We start from the raw sequence: 14441 nt of genomic DNA on the forward strand, positions 1-14441 counted from the left end.
GGAGGCGAAAACAAAAAGACGTTTAGGGATGGACAGGCTTATAACTGTGTGGTAGAAACGTGAGCAGGGCCCTGAGCCTTGGGCTTGTAAGACAGCTCTTCCTGGGGGCAAATTGTGTTCACACTGAGTTATACCTGACAAATGGGAGTTTGCTGCAGGGTAAGGTAGCTGTGGGAGTGACCTGGAGACGAGAAAGAGCCCTGTGCTTTCAGAGAAGGAGAAAACCCTCAGCATTCCTGGGACATAATTTGGGGAAGTGGTAAGAGGAAGCTGGGTGGGTGGGCAGGGGCCAGATCAAGAATGGCCTTGTGGCTGTACGTTTTCTTCTAAAGGCAATGGGAGCCACTAAAGAATATTGAGTAGAGAGTGACATAATCAGATCCACAGATAGAAAAGATCGCTGGGTGACTGGGTAGGCTGGTGATGGAGCATGTCGGGACTTCAGCCAGGAGGGAAATTTGACATGTATCTGGAGAGGAGCTGCTCTAAGGGGCCCTGCACTAGCCCACTAGACATGGAGGGCAGGTTAGAGGTGACAGGAGAACCTGGGACAGGGGAAGCGGGGTGGGGAGGAAGAGACTCGGGAGGGCGTGAGGATGGGATTGGAGGCTGGTTGGGATTAGTGGATGTGTGTGGGCAGATGCCTGACTCTGTCCTACCCAGTGGTGCCAACAGTGTGGGGAGGGGTCAGGGTAGAGCGGAGTGTCAGGGAGGGTGGGAGGGCTGCCGTCCTGAGCCGGGCATGGAGCAGACTCTGACCGCAGCCATTGTTTTGTGCAGGCTGCTCCGCAAGTGGGACCTAACACCGAAGGATGCAGGCCGGCGTGCAGCTGTTTGGCCCAGCTTAACCTGCCGCCCTCATGTGCTGGGGAGCTGAGAGAGCCCCCGCAAAGGGGTTTGGTGTGATGGGGGTTTGGGAAGTTGGGGATGTGGCATGATGGGGTGTGGCTCACCTGTCTCTGCTAAACACTTCCATTTACTACCCTCCCCCTCCTGCCAGGATTCCAGAAACTTCCATGCCAAGAGTAGATTGCCAGCCAGAAAGGAAGAGGAGGGATGAGAAGGGAGTGGGTGTTGCCTCAGGCCTGCCTCACGGTCCTAGACCCCCTCCCTTGTGTCCTTGGTCTAAGAAGGACCAGCTTAGTTGCTCTGAGCCGTTGGGAGCCTTTCCTTGGAGGGATGAGTCAGGGGTTGTCTGGGAGGTGTCCTGGCTCTTCTTGCGTCTGTCTCATGGAAGTAAGGGTAACACTGCTTTCCTTGGGCATAAAATGTTCTTGGGAGCTCTGAAGCCCTCTGAATGAGTAGCTTTTCAGACATCATAAGGAACAGGTTCTCGGGGGAGGCAAGAGGTCCGGCACAGCCGTGATTCTCAGCAGTGTTATTCAGATATTCTGAATAATGTTATTCAGTATTCTGTACTTAATGGGTACTGGGTGGGCTGCCTGTATACATCCTCCCACCCCTGTCCCACCTTGCTCCAGATGAGAGGTGTAGGGCCCTGTGGGGAGCACACGCGCCCCCGGGCAGGCTCCCTCCTTCACTCTGCCCAGAGATGCCGTGGGGGTCAGCCCAGACCCCTCCAGGCAGGCGCCCGCACTCTGGCCCCTGCCTGCCTCCCCCTCAGGGCCCCTCACAGCGGCCCCAGGCCCATGCTTAGTCCCCAGGGCTGGTCTCTCCTGTGTCCAGATTCCTTTCGAGCTCTGTGCCGCATGGCGTGGCACTGCTCCACCGCCACCTCACCATTTGTGCGGCTTCACGTGGGAACGTCCTGCCTTCGTCTGGAGCAGCCTCACAGTCACGTGGCACTTTGGTGGGTGCTCCGGGGGCACCTGGCCTGGAATCAGAGCTCAGCAGGCCTGCCTCGTAGATGAGTTTGTTTTCTGTCTGCCAGATCCTGGGCTGTGGCCCAGAGCAGTGCCATTATCCTCTCTGCCAGGAAGTTTCAGCAGAGGGAGAACTCAGCCCACAGGCTGATGAAGGAGCAGGGCGCCCAGACAGCTGGCCTCCGGGAGCTGTTCATTTCCTTCCAGACTGTGGCCGTGGCCTCAGGGCTTCTTTCCCTGTGGTTCCTAGATTCTAGTGCCTCCCCTCCCTCCCCTACATTTCCTGCCTCCATCTCTGGCTGGGGAGCTAGTCCCCAACACCCTGTGTCCCACCCTCCCAAGCTGGGCTGACTGCCAGTACCTCTGGCCACAGAAACCTTCTCTGAGTGTCCACAGGGGAACTCTAAACCTCCTGAGGCGTGCTCTGCGCCCTGCGGGGACAGAGGCAATTTCAGGGCTTTTCGTCAGGAGAGCCAGGCTCATCTCCCATCTTCCTTCAGCCCCTCCAGCCCCTGGGCCCCTCCCCCACCACAGAATAATGGGGGAACAAAGATTCCATTCAAGACAGCATTGCTTGTGCAGTTTCGCTGTCCTAAGCGTGGGCTAAATGTAGAATAACCCGACTATCTCAGAGGGCCTTTTCTGAGGATGGGGTGACCTTTCTCATCAGAGCCTTAGGCAGGTGCCGTGGGTGTCACGTGTGGGGTGGTGAGCGGGCAGAGGTGGTGGTGAGTGGGCAGACGTGCCAGCCCCTCTGACTGATCTCAGGTTTCTTTTGTCCTTTCAGCCTGGAGGCCAGCACTGAATCTCGCTGCCCTGGACTGTGCTGACGAGGCCAACACAGCAGTCTGCAGAGACTTCAACATCCCTGGCTTTCCGACTGTGAGGGTGTGTGTCGCGGAGGGGAGTGCGGGCCTGGGGGACAGTGCCAGATGAGCGTATTGCCGGCGGCTCCGTGCTTCCCTGGCGGCCGCCTGGCTGCTGTGTTCTGTGAGGTTCTCTGATTCCTCTGGGCTTGATCTGTTTGAATCATAGCCCTGCAGTGCTGTCCCTTTGCTTGATGAGACCCCTGTTTTAGAGGCAGAAAGGGGTGTGAATTGGGAGGCAGAAAAGGAGGTTCATTTGGTTGGCAAATTCTGCCTTTATAAGGGAAAGGGCTGTGTGTGGCTGGGTTGGCGAGGGCGGGTTTCGGCTGCGAGGTGATTGTCTCCTGGGCTGGTGAGAGCTCCTAGCTCCCAGGAGCCTCTTTCCATTTCCTCTCCCTCCTGACCTTAGAGGTCTGACCTAACCCTATAAAACCAGGCCTCAGGCTCTGACCTATCCATGGGCAGGATCAGACTCAGGGGGCCTAATGGTCCCCCAGGAAAGGACCCCAGAGACACTGGCAACTCGCCCCCTCATCAGGAAAATGCCTTGAACTCAAGTAGCTTGGAAATGCCCTGTTGGGATAGCCTCACCCCACACTCAAAATGCTGATGCCTCTGGCAGCAGGGATCCCCATCAGGGAATCCCCCGACACCTGAGGGCTCTGTCACCCCAGCTCTGGCTGAAAGTAGCAGGACCTCTCTGGTGAGGCCTTGCCTGCCAGCCTGCCCACTGCGGGGCATCAGCAGCTTAATTAATATCTGAAGCACTTCTCGGGCCCTCAGACGGGAGGCCCTGGAAAGCCCAGAGCTGCGGGGCTGTGCCGTTCTGCTCAGCGCCCTCCCTGGGGCTCTCACCTGGCTGCAATCCAGTTCTTCTCTTCTAAATTGGAGAATTCAAATCCAGATCTCTCTCTTTCTCTCCCTCCAGCTATAAATAATTAGCCTCCTCCTGCCAGAATGGCGTCTAGAAAAGCAGTTTCCTCTATAGCCACTAAGAATAATCAGGAAATGCCTTTGAAAACTGAAAGACCAAGCATTGTCCCCGGAACAAGTTTTCTCTGAGCTCAGGGGCCTCAAGTTCCAAGCACAACCATGAGCCATATCTCAGCCTGATTACATCAAGAGAATTCATCTGGAAAGCGAGGCTCCGGGCTCCTCCAAGAATGTCCAGTTCTAACTCCGTCTGACCTTGCTGTTCCTCACGCCCAGTGGAATCCTCTTGCTGGGTTCACGGTTTCCACAGCCCCAGAGAGCTCCCTCCTACGCTCCTGCTACGCTTAGGGTCAGGGCGCAGGCCTGGGTCAGCTGAGGCCTGGCTGGTCTGGGGAACAGCACGGCGAGTTCACAGCTCCTGCCGTATCCTTTAGAGGGGGCGGCAGAGGTTGCTTATCAATCATCCCTTTCAAGTAAAAGACCTCCCTGGCAGGGCCATTGCCCTCTGCTCAGCCCCAAGATACGTAACTGAGATAATCTAAGTTACCCTGCGGTGCGGAGGCTGGGGCACCCTATCCGTTTTGCTGAGCCAGGGTGAGCAGCCCTGAGTGGGGAGCTCTGGGACAACCAGTGTGGGAGCAGGAGTCCTCGTTCAAGGCTGCGACTTCTCAGCGAGGGCTCAGCACAGGGTCCAGCCACTGCCCAGCCCCCAGGAAAGGGATTGGCATTGTCCCGTGGCCAGGTCAGGACATCCTGTGGGGGTTCTGTGGGGCCTGGCACCTGGGGTTTTCTGTCTCTGCCGAGCAGAGGCTGGGGCACGGTGCGTGTGAAGGAGGTGACCCAGGCCGTGGAGAGATCCAGAAGCTCCTCGGTGCCTACCCAGGTCATGCAGCACACGCAGCCTGAATGCCTCAAGTGATTAATCATCCCTTAGTCACCCAGCTGGCCAAGGGAGGGAGCTGGGAGGGCCCTGGGCTGGTCTTCCTGACCTTCCCCTCCCTCCACACAGGCAGCACCTGGCTGGGCCGGGCTGGTAGTCATCTGTCCATTTCTTAAGAGCTCCAGAGACCAGTGTTGTGACCTCCCTCCTGCCTCCCCCCAGGAGCCTGCAGTCAGGGTTTGGTGGGGAGAGGCTCTCCGAGCCTGTCTTTAGGACTCAGCTCCAGGTGCGGTGGTTCAGGCTCCTGGTGGATCTCGGCTCTGAGGCTCCATGCAGTGGCTCTCAGACATTTTTACTGTGACCTGCCCTAAGAAATAGACATTTTACAGTAAGATCCAGAAGTTCGTTTGTATCTGTTATCACTACAACAGAAGTTTCATAAAACAATATTTATTCTTCCTACATGTAGTACACGCTATTTTTTATTTTTAAAAAATACTGGCTGTGGTTCACTAAATTCATTTTGGTACTTACTGCTAGTTTGCTTCTAGTGTTTGGAAAATACTGCTCAAACCCATTCCAGATCTCCAGGGATCCTGGCCCACTGAGAGGCTGGCGTGCCTGTGGGCATCATCGCTGGACTCTCTAGAAGCCGTGCAGACCCCAGAGGTTGGCCTGGCTGCCAGCAGCCTGGGAGAGAGCCCTGTTGCCCTGTCTGCTGCCCCCTGGGGACTGGAGCCTGTCCTCGCTCCTACCCATAAAGGCTGTGAGAGCTCTAGGATGAGGACACGTGCTGAATAGGAGGAAGAGAGAGTCTAGCTGGTGTGCTGGGGACAGGCCCACCAACATGTGTCATTGTCCCTTTCCTCTGCCTTCTGCCCCTTGTCACCATAAGCAAATGTGAACTTCCACCTGCCCAGCCTGTTTAGCAAACACCTGGCTCAGAGGGGCGGGTCGGCTCCATCAGACTGGAGCTGGAGCCCAGCTGGAAGAAAACAAAGGTGTGGGGGAGGGAGGGACTAGTTTGCAGCAGGTTCTGGCTGCCGCTGAGGACCTGGAGGCTGGAACTTCTAAGGGGAGAGACTTTACCGTGGGCCAAGGAGTGCCCCTCAGTGGGTAATGGAACAGGAGCCTTTGCAGCCAAAGGCCTGGCTGGGATCAAGATTACAGGGAGCAGGGGCCTTGGGGCAGGAAAACAGAAGTCTTCCCTTTGCAAGATTCCGAGGAGGTAATTGACATGGGTTCAAATCCTACCTCCCCTGCTTACTATATGTGACTTAGGAAGTTGAGTAACAGTGCCCCAGCCACAGGCCTCAGTTTCCTTGTCTGTAAAAATGGGATGACAATATCTACCTAACTGGGTTGTTGCCAAGTGTGAAATGAGGTCTCCCGGGGGAGAGGGCCGAGGCCCTGTGTGGTATTACCTGGAGTCCAGTAAATGTGAGTTGTTTTCCTCCGCATTGCCCTGTGGGGCCGCGGTAACTCCTCTGGGCACTGCATTTGGGCAGTCCATCCATCAGCAGCTGTTGAGGGCATGTCTGCTGGGTGCGCAGCACTGTGCTCACCGTTGTGGGAGAGACCAGACAGGTATGGCATGGCCAGACGTGGAGGAGAGGCCAGACACAGAAGTCCTGTGCACAGGGTCCCTCAGAGCTGACTGTCTTGCTGACAGACAATGAGTGATCTGTGCACAGTGAGTACTTGAGGAGTTTGCCTGGGCTCCCTGAGCTCTTTCCCTCCCACATCAGAGAGGATTCTGTGCGTGGGGGGCACTTCCACTTGGTGTGGATGGATGGATGGGGTTTGGCAAGGAGAGAGGAGTGTGGGCAGGGGAGGAGCTGAGAGCAAAGGCCCCCGTGTGGGCAGGGCATGTTGAGAAGACTGGTCTGGCTGGAGCAGAGGCTCCTGTGCAGGGCAGAGGCAGGGCTGGGGGAGGAGAGAGCCCAGGAATGACAGGTCCTTGAATTCAGGGCTGGGAGTGTGGACACCCTGCGGGGTGCAGAGTCTGGGCTATTACCTTATGTGACTCTTGCTAGAAAGTGAGATGTCAGGGAGGGAGACAGGACCCAGAAAGATGTCTGCTGCCTCTCTCTGGAGAAAGGAGATGGGCCCCCTCTCAGCAGTCACCTGCTTTCTTCCAGGCATCTCCTCCACTGACAGTCCCCAACGTAGGAAAGGGTAAGCCTATGGATCCTTGTGGGCTCACCATAATCTGTTTGGAGACTGGATCATTTTCCTTAAAACTTGTTTTAAAAGCTTGGATTCAATCCTGTCAATGGTCTCCGCTGAAAAGTGTGCTTTCTATTCCCCAGGGCTTTCCTCTGGCCCTGGGAAGGCAGTTGCTCCTGGATAGGTTGGTACAGACTTGCCCGATGCCCCCTGGTCTCCTGCCTTTGGGGAGACACAGAGGTCTTCCCGGGGCTCCAAGGTGGGGGAAGGCAGAAGCTCCTGTGTAAAGTGATGACAGGAAAGGGACTGGGTGCTGACTACTCCTGGAGGAAAGAGAACTCGCTGCTCAGTCTTAATTGCCTGTTTCCAAGGAGCCGTGGTGGTTTCCTTGGGTAGGGGACACGCCTCCAACAGCGGGCTTATTAAGGATGCATTTTAATAAGAGGACAAAAATGTGCTCTGACTAGATCTTCATGTGACTTTTACATGAGGTTCCAGGATGATCAAAGGGCAGAGAGTTTCTGCTCAGCTGAACCGATGTCTTGAGTCCTTCCACGTCCTAGAGCTGTGCCGGGCACTTGGAGGCTTGCGGAGACCGATAAGCTGTAGTCCTGCCCTCCCACTCAGGGAGGGGTGTAGGTGGGTGGGTGGAAGGTTCAGGTTGAAGTCCGCTGTAGCTGAAGTGCAGGAATGAGGGGCAGTGGGAGGTAAGTCTGGGGTCAGATCCTAGAAGGCCTCAAATGCAGTGAGTTGGGACATTGTTCATTGGCAGTGGGGAGTCGCAGCAGAGATTTGTGGAAGAGTGACGTGATCAGACCAGAGTTGTGCCTTCGAAAACTCAGCAAAGTGGCGGTGAGGAAGATGGCTGGAAAATGAAAGGATTGAGTCTGTTAAAATTTCTGAGGGCAGGAAGGGAGAACGGGGAGGGACGGCTGTGGTGGGCCGGCAAGCAGGTGGTGGGCCGTGGTCCAGGGGATGTTGAAGAGGTATCACAAAGGTCAAATTCACGGAGCCTGTGGGCCGAGCTTGTGGGGTTGGGGAGAGGGAGGTGTTGTCTGGGCGACAGAGAGGGAGTGGTCCCTGGGTGAGATGAGGAACGCGGGTGGAGAAGCCGGTTCGGGGAGGGGGACTCAGTCTTGGAGAGAGAGAGTGTGTCTGGGGAGGGGGTGCCCCAACACCTGTGTGGAGGGCATCAGGAGGAAGCAGAAGTCTGTGACAGGGGAGGACCTGAGACAGAGGGTGCAGATTGCCAGTCATTTAGACAAAGTAGATAACGTTGGTAATGAGATAGACAACAGGTTTGTTTCTGGGTTCATTCATTTACTCATTCATTCAAAAGCATAGATTGAGCCCCTCATTTGTGACAAGGCCACCCAGGGCTCTTTAAGCAGGAGAGAGTCGTGATCTGCTGCGTGGCTGTAGGAGAGGCTGGGGCAGGAGATGGCGAGGGCTGTGGGCCCAGAAGAGGAGTCCAGGGCGAGGCTGGGCCAAGGGCGAGGGGAAGGCTGTGAAGGTGGCCAAGAAGGCCTGGTCACTGTCAGGTGAACCAAGAGACGGTGGCAGCATGAAGGCAGAGAAGGAGAGGGTCAGTAAAATGTGGCACAGAAAGTGACAAACCCTGGCCATGGGGAGAGAAGTAGGCAGTGATGACCTCAGATCTGCAGAGGGAGCGAGAAGGGGCTGGGAAGGCCGTTGGATTGGCCGATGAGGTCCGCTGAGCTTTCTGAGAGCAGCTTCCGCTGAAGGTGGGCAGGAGCTACAGCTCGCTGGCCATGGGAAGGAAGAGACAGGGAGTTGGAGGAGTGAGAGCAGACACTGAGAAATGCGGCAGTGCAGCGAGCGCCGGGAATGCAATATGGGGAGAGGAAAGGAGGGGCTCTCTCCAGGCCCAGCCTCCTTCCCTCCCTGTCCTTTCTTTTTAAAAAAAATTAGGAGGATTGAATTGATTTCTAGACGTAGGGAAGGAACTGGCAAAAAAAAGGGAGAGATGAACCAGAGATTAATTGATAGGAAAAAGTTCCTAAAGAGCATGAGGTGTGGGAGGCAGAGCTCAGGTGGTGACATTGTTCTGGAAGGTAGATGGGAAGCTCTTGAGGATGGAGGAAGGCTGAGTGACAGCACAGAGGTCACTGGAGGAGGGTGAGAGGCCTTCCCTATAGCCCTGCACCTTGCGGGCGAATACAAGTAGCCCCTGCCTCCCCCTGGGTCCCTCTTGCTCTCTGTGGCTCCTGTCTGACTCCGTGCTGCCCACGGCTGGGGCCTTCAGACGACTCAGCTGGGGTCCAGGGAGGCTGCCTTTCAATGGAGGTAATGCCCACCCCTTTTAATAAGGCACCTGCTCAGATTTGGGTGACCTGGTGGTTGATGAAGAAAAGTTACTTTTCAGTATCTGAAAATAACCAGCTATGGGAAAGCCACACGGTTTACGGCTTCCTGAAGTCAGTGCTGCTTTTGTGCCTATGGGAACAAGTCGAAGTCTCTTCTGTCCATACGTAGAGAAGGGCACCATCACTAGGAATAACTACGGCTGTAAAGATCATCCTCTGGGTTATTATTTGTGAGCAAACCAAACCCCAAAGAGGTGCATTTTAAAATTTTGTTTCTGGGAAACAATGTCAGTCCATAAATGCCTGAACCTGCTTTGTCTACTTGATCTCATGTCACAGTCCAGGAAATTTGTGATTATTTTTATAAGTATTAGGATAACAAAATTTTATTTATTCAAAATTTGTTCAGTAACTGCAGAGAACATTATTATAAATATATGTGGCATGTATCAGTGGCTGGTTTTCACCCAGAATAACAGTTTATATTAATTCTCTAAAAGGAGAGAGAATTAAGCAGCTAGCAGGAGTTCGGGTCCAGTGAGGTCAGAGGGAGCAGGAGGAGGCTGCAGGCGGGGAGAGATGGGCGGTTTCTCTGCATCTTTGTTCCTCATGTGGGAGAGGCGGGGCAGGTGGCCTCCGAATTTTAGTTTTCTGCCTACAGATGGCTGGAACAAACAAATGCTAGCTGATCAGTGTTTCCTAGTGTTTAAAAGGTAGGAAGAAGGGAAAGGGGTGATGATGATGACGACAGCGACGATGATGATGTTAACATTTGTTGATTCCTTACGCACCAGGTCTTTGAATCCTCAGGGCAGTTCTTCAAGGTAGATAGTGTAATCCTCATCTTAAAGCTGAGAAGGTTCAGGAAGATTAATAGGTTGCCCAAAGTCATACTATAAGAGCATAGCAAAGCCAGGCCTTGAACCCAGGTCTGGGAGAGCCAGGCTGGCACTCAACCACCAGCTTGGGATAAGGCCAAATGGCCATGCCGTTGGAGGCTGAGAAGCATGGTAGCTGCAGGTGGCCCTGAGGTTAGGGACCTCAGGAAGAGGCCGCCGCCCAGCCTACAGGCTCTTCCCCAGGGAGTTAAGCGGCTGTCTGTCAGGACACCTGAACCCGGTTCCCTCCTGAGCCCAGGAGAGCACAGGCCAGAGCTCTGGCAGCTCTTGCCTTTTAGGCAGAAGCCCAGATTCTGAGGAGTTGTCCTCTGTGCTCTCTGCCCTCTCACCCAAGGAGACGGCAGACTGGCCCTGGGTGTCACGTAGGGGAAAAAGAGGGCAAGGCGGAGTCAAGTTGGCCTGTCTCTAACACAACTTGTTTCTTCAGGGGCTCAAGCCCAGCCTTCAGTGGCCCCTGGCCTGGAGACTCCTCCCTCCGTGGAGCATCTGTGAGCCAGGCTGGGAGTTCTCCGTGGACAGAGACCAGCCTCTAGGCTCCTCGTCCAAGATGGAGAACAAGGACAGATGGCCTCAGAGGGCAGCTAACATTTTCTGGGGGGGGGTGTGAAGTGATTTCACATTATTTTTCAGACAAGTCTGCAAGGAAAAACAGCAATGGTCATCTTCATTCATTCACACCATCAATGTTTTCCAGTCATGAGGTGCTAGGTACTGGTGTTTTATAGACACAGGGCACCTCTGGTGACGTGTGTGAGGCTGCCTGCAGCTTCCCTCATTGCTTCAGGGCTGCGGGGTCGGGACATGAGGACGGTAGGGAAAGGAATCGGTGTCCTGCTCCAAGAGCAAGGACCTCCTTGTTCTGATTTTACACCTGCAGGAACCGAGGCTCACAAGAGTCAAGTCATTTGCCCATAGTTGCTCCATTTAGTAAGTAGCTAGGTCTTAGATGCAGACCCGTCGGGTGTGGTTGTGGCACTCCTAGCCCCACGTGTCACTGACTCTCACCTCTGTGTTTCCTTCCAGTTCTTTAAGGCCTTTTCCAAGAGTGGCTCAGGAGCAACACTGTCGGGTGAGTGGCCTGGCTCTCATTGTCCCCTTGGTGCTGTCCATGTCTTCCTCTCCCTGCCTCCCTCTTTTCCCTGTTTCTACTGGGGTGAAGAACCCAGCAATGCCTACAGGGTGAGGAGTTACCTGACTGAAAGCCAAATTTGTGTTTTCCTAAAAGTGTCCTTCCGAGCCAGCCTGAAGAAGCCTTCGGGAAAACAAGGCTGAAGAAGCCCTTCCATGCTGGTCCCTGCAGGATCCTGGGAAGGGAAAGGGTCACCACGTTCCCAGAATAGCCTTTCATGTCAAAGTGGGGTTGGCATCCAGAGGGGCAGACCACACGGCCCCTGGGGAAGCCCTCAGGGCCCCCAGGTCTGAGGGACTCTCCTGCCCCCGAGGGATGGGGCCCCTTGTGTTACTTAGGGCCATGGGAGAAGCCCCCACCCTCACTCCTCTAGGACGGAGAAGGACTGACTGCTCTGTTTCTCTCAGCACCAGCTCCTGTCCTGGCCCCTTGATTCTGTGAGTGAGGCTAACAGGGGCACTGGGTGGCCTTCTCCTTCTTTCCTGACACCCCTCTCCGCATGTCCCTCTTCATTTACAGTGGCTGGTGCTGATGTGCAGGCACTGCGGGAGAGGCTCATTGATGCCCTGGAGTCCCATAGTGACACATGGCCCACTGCCTGTCCCCCGCTGGAGCCTGCCAGGTATGTGGGGCTGGGGCAGGCTTGGTGCAGCATGGGCCCGGATCCCAGGCCTGGGAGCCAGAGGGTGGTGGGGACGGCAGGGCTGGGGGCCCAGGGTGATTCCTTTTTTTTTTTTTTTCCACTTCTTATTTTATTTTATTTTATTTATTTATTTATTTATTTTTTTGGAGATTTCCTGACCTTTATTCCAGCGTTTTTATTTTTTTTTATTGAGTTATTGATAGGTTACAATCTTGTGAAATTTCAGTTGTACATTAATGTTTGTCAGTCATGTTGTAGGTGCACCACTTCACCCTTTGTGCCCACCCCCCCAGGGTGATTCTTCCTGTTGCCTTTGGGGCTGACGCTCCAGGTGGCCAGAGCCTAGAGTTGCTCTGGAGGAGCTGGTGGAGGGAGGTCCTATCTGGGAGCCCCATCGTCCCAGGGCTGACTGACCAGGGCCCATCCCGCCAGGTGGGAAGAAAAAGCTGGGTGAGGGTCCTCCAGGGCATACCTGCTGCTGCTGCTTCCCACAGCCTGTCCTCAGGAACGTTTGGGGACGCAGCTGAATTTCACAGGATCTAAGCCAGGGGCGGTCACTGAGGGAGTGGGCACGGGGAGGGAAAAGGGAGGGCAAATGCTGGTTAGAGGCAGGGGGCGTGGGGCTGAGAGGAAAGGAGAGCCCGTCTCTGTAAGCTGAAGGTGGTTGTTTTCTGAGCAGTGGCCATGATGGGGGCAGGGAGGGTATGACTGCTCCTTGTGCTGCAGAGCCCCAGGCACGGTGGCTGCTGTCCCATATCCACCTGCCAGGCAGGCTTCAGGCTTGCCTGTTTTCCAGGACAATGAGGTACATGGCGTCTTGCTGACTCTCCCACAGTGGGAGATGGTGGATTGAAAACTCTACGTCCTGTGCTTCTGGATCCGAACTCAAGATAGGATAAAGTCTACCCCAGGGACTCGTGCCAAGAAGGCACAAATCCAAGTGCCAGCAGGGACTGCTGGAGGGAGCCCAGCCTCAGAGCACAGAAGGCTCAGGTGCTGAGAAGGTTTCACAAGGCCGGCGCTCATGCTTAGGGCCCGCTCAGTTTGTGCCCGTGTTCTTGAAAGCCATAGCCCTGCCGAGAGCTGGTGTCTCCAAGTGTCAGCTGGGGTTGAATCCAACTCACAGGGACTCCTTTATCATCTTACTCAATTCTCCATCCTCCCAGAGGGCTTCACGGAGACCCTGGACACAGCATATAGTCTTGGTGTGTTTCGGGGTTCCACAGCCAGACCCCATCTCTCCAGGAAACACCCATGCCAACCTGTACCCTGCTCCTTACTTCTTCCATTTCTCAATGACTGTGTGTCTCTCTCTTTCTCACACACACACACATCACTCATGGTGCATTTTCAGCCCTGAGGGATCTCAAAAGGAACAAATCAGGAAACCTGCCAGCCTCTCTCAAAGGCATCCTTCTAAAGAGCTTTAGAAAGGAGGCAGAGATGTGTGAGGAGAGGTGAACTGCCTCTTCCAGACGTCAGAGTGGGAAAGCATGGGAGTGGGCTGGCCGCCATGTAGGACTTGCTCTTCTGCCAGCCGAGGGGAGGTCTGGTAAAGTGGTCTGAGGCCACCTGATGCCACCCCAGAGGCTGACGGTCCTCATGACACTTGTTTCATCTACCCACAGGGGTACACTCTCGCCCCTGCCTCTCTAGCATATCCATCTGTACTGTCCCTGGGCTGGCATCCAGCATTGGCCCCGTGTTGCACCTTCTGTTTAGAGGTGACCATTCCCAAGTCATTGGATCCAGAAAAGGGCAATAGGTTGTCAGGTCGGGGATGAAGAGAAGATCCAGTCTCCCAGTGCCTTCTCACCTGCTGGCCTCTTCAGCATGTGTGATGATGTCCTGCTTTTAATTGGAATAAGGAAAGAAATCATTTTTGTATTACACAGTTATTTTTTGTTGAAACTTTGAGTTTTTAAAACAATTTTAGCTTAATCCTCTGTTTTGGGGGGGATGGTAAAATTTCCCTTCTTATTGATTTCCACCTGTGTTCTGGGCCTCAGTTTCCTTGTCTTAAAATAAGGAGCTTGGGTTAGATAGCTTCTCAGGTCTCCTGTGCCCAGGACTTGCTGATTCTTGAATTCCTCTGTTATGCCTGCTCCAGGAGAGGAAAAGCAGATGTCCCAGCTGCTGGTGACTTGCCACAGATCAAGGCTTGGATCTGATGGGTTCTACCTGCCAGTCTCTTAGGGGATCAATACAAACCATAGTCAGTAACCCGGGCCTTTCCCAGAACATGGAGACACCTGGTCTCACAGTATCCTCCTCAGTGCTCCTCCCCTGACCGCCTCATTCTCAGTCCTGACTCTTAAAATTTTGAGACAGGATGAAAAACAAATGAACACGGTGGGTGAAATGAGGAGCCAGAGGGTGGGTAACAGGCACTGTCCTTTGAGACTAAGGGTTTTGTTTACTCCCACTGGAGGGCCGGCAGCAGAGACTTCCACGAGGCCCTGTGTAGAAAAGAGGGGGAGATTTGCATGGCTGTATTCGCAGTACTGTGTCAGCCACATCCCGTGTCACGAGCAGCTTTGCTCTATTCCTACCAGCTGTGGAGAGTGACAGCCGGCCTTGTCTCTTGCAGGCTGAAGGAGATTAATGGATTCTTTGCAAGAAACAATGAAGAGTACCTGGCCTTGATCTTTGAAAAGGAAGGCTCCTACCTGGGTAGAGAGGTGAGCTGCCCTCAGGGTCCCTGCTACTCCTGGGTGTCAGTTGGGGAGAGCCCAGTGAGTTCAGGAGCCGGCGCATCTGCGAGTTCTAGGG

The 14441-nt window shown here is 54.5% G+C and overlaps 1 protein-coding gene across 1 annotated transcript in view; it reads left to right on the plus strand.

Moving 5' to 3' along the window:
- Positions 1-14441, plus strand: part of QSOX1 (quiescin sulfhydryl oxidase 1) — a 44406-nt gene that overhangs the window by 11559 nt on the left and 18406 nt on the right. Inside the window, exons 2-5 of the mRNA XM_008543645.2 lie at positions 2611-2711; positions 10921-10966; positions 11546-11648; positions 14260-14350. Of these exons, the coding sequence (XP_008541867.2) occupies positions 2611-2711; positions 10921-10966; positions 11546-11648; positions 14260-14350 (341 nt within the window). The remainder of the gene's footprint in view (positions 1-2610; positions 2712-10920; positions 10967-11545; positions 11649-14259; positions 14351-14441) is intronic.

The sequence above is a fragment of the Equus przewalskii genome, chromosome 23 (genome assembly GCF_037783145.1).
Source record: "Equus przewalskii isolate Varuska chromosome 23, EquPr2, whole genome shotgun sequence".
Taxonomy (NCBI): domain Eukaryota; kingdom Metazoa; phylum Chordata; class Mammalia; order Perissodactyla; family Equidae; genus Equus; species Equus przewalskii.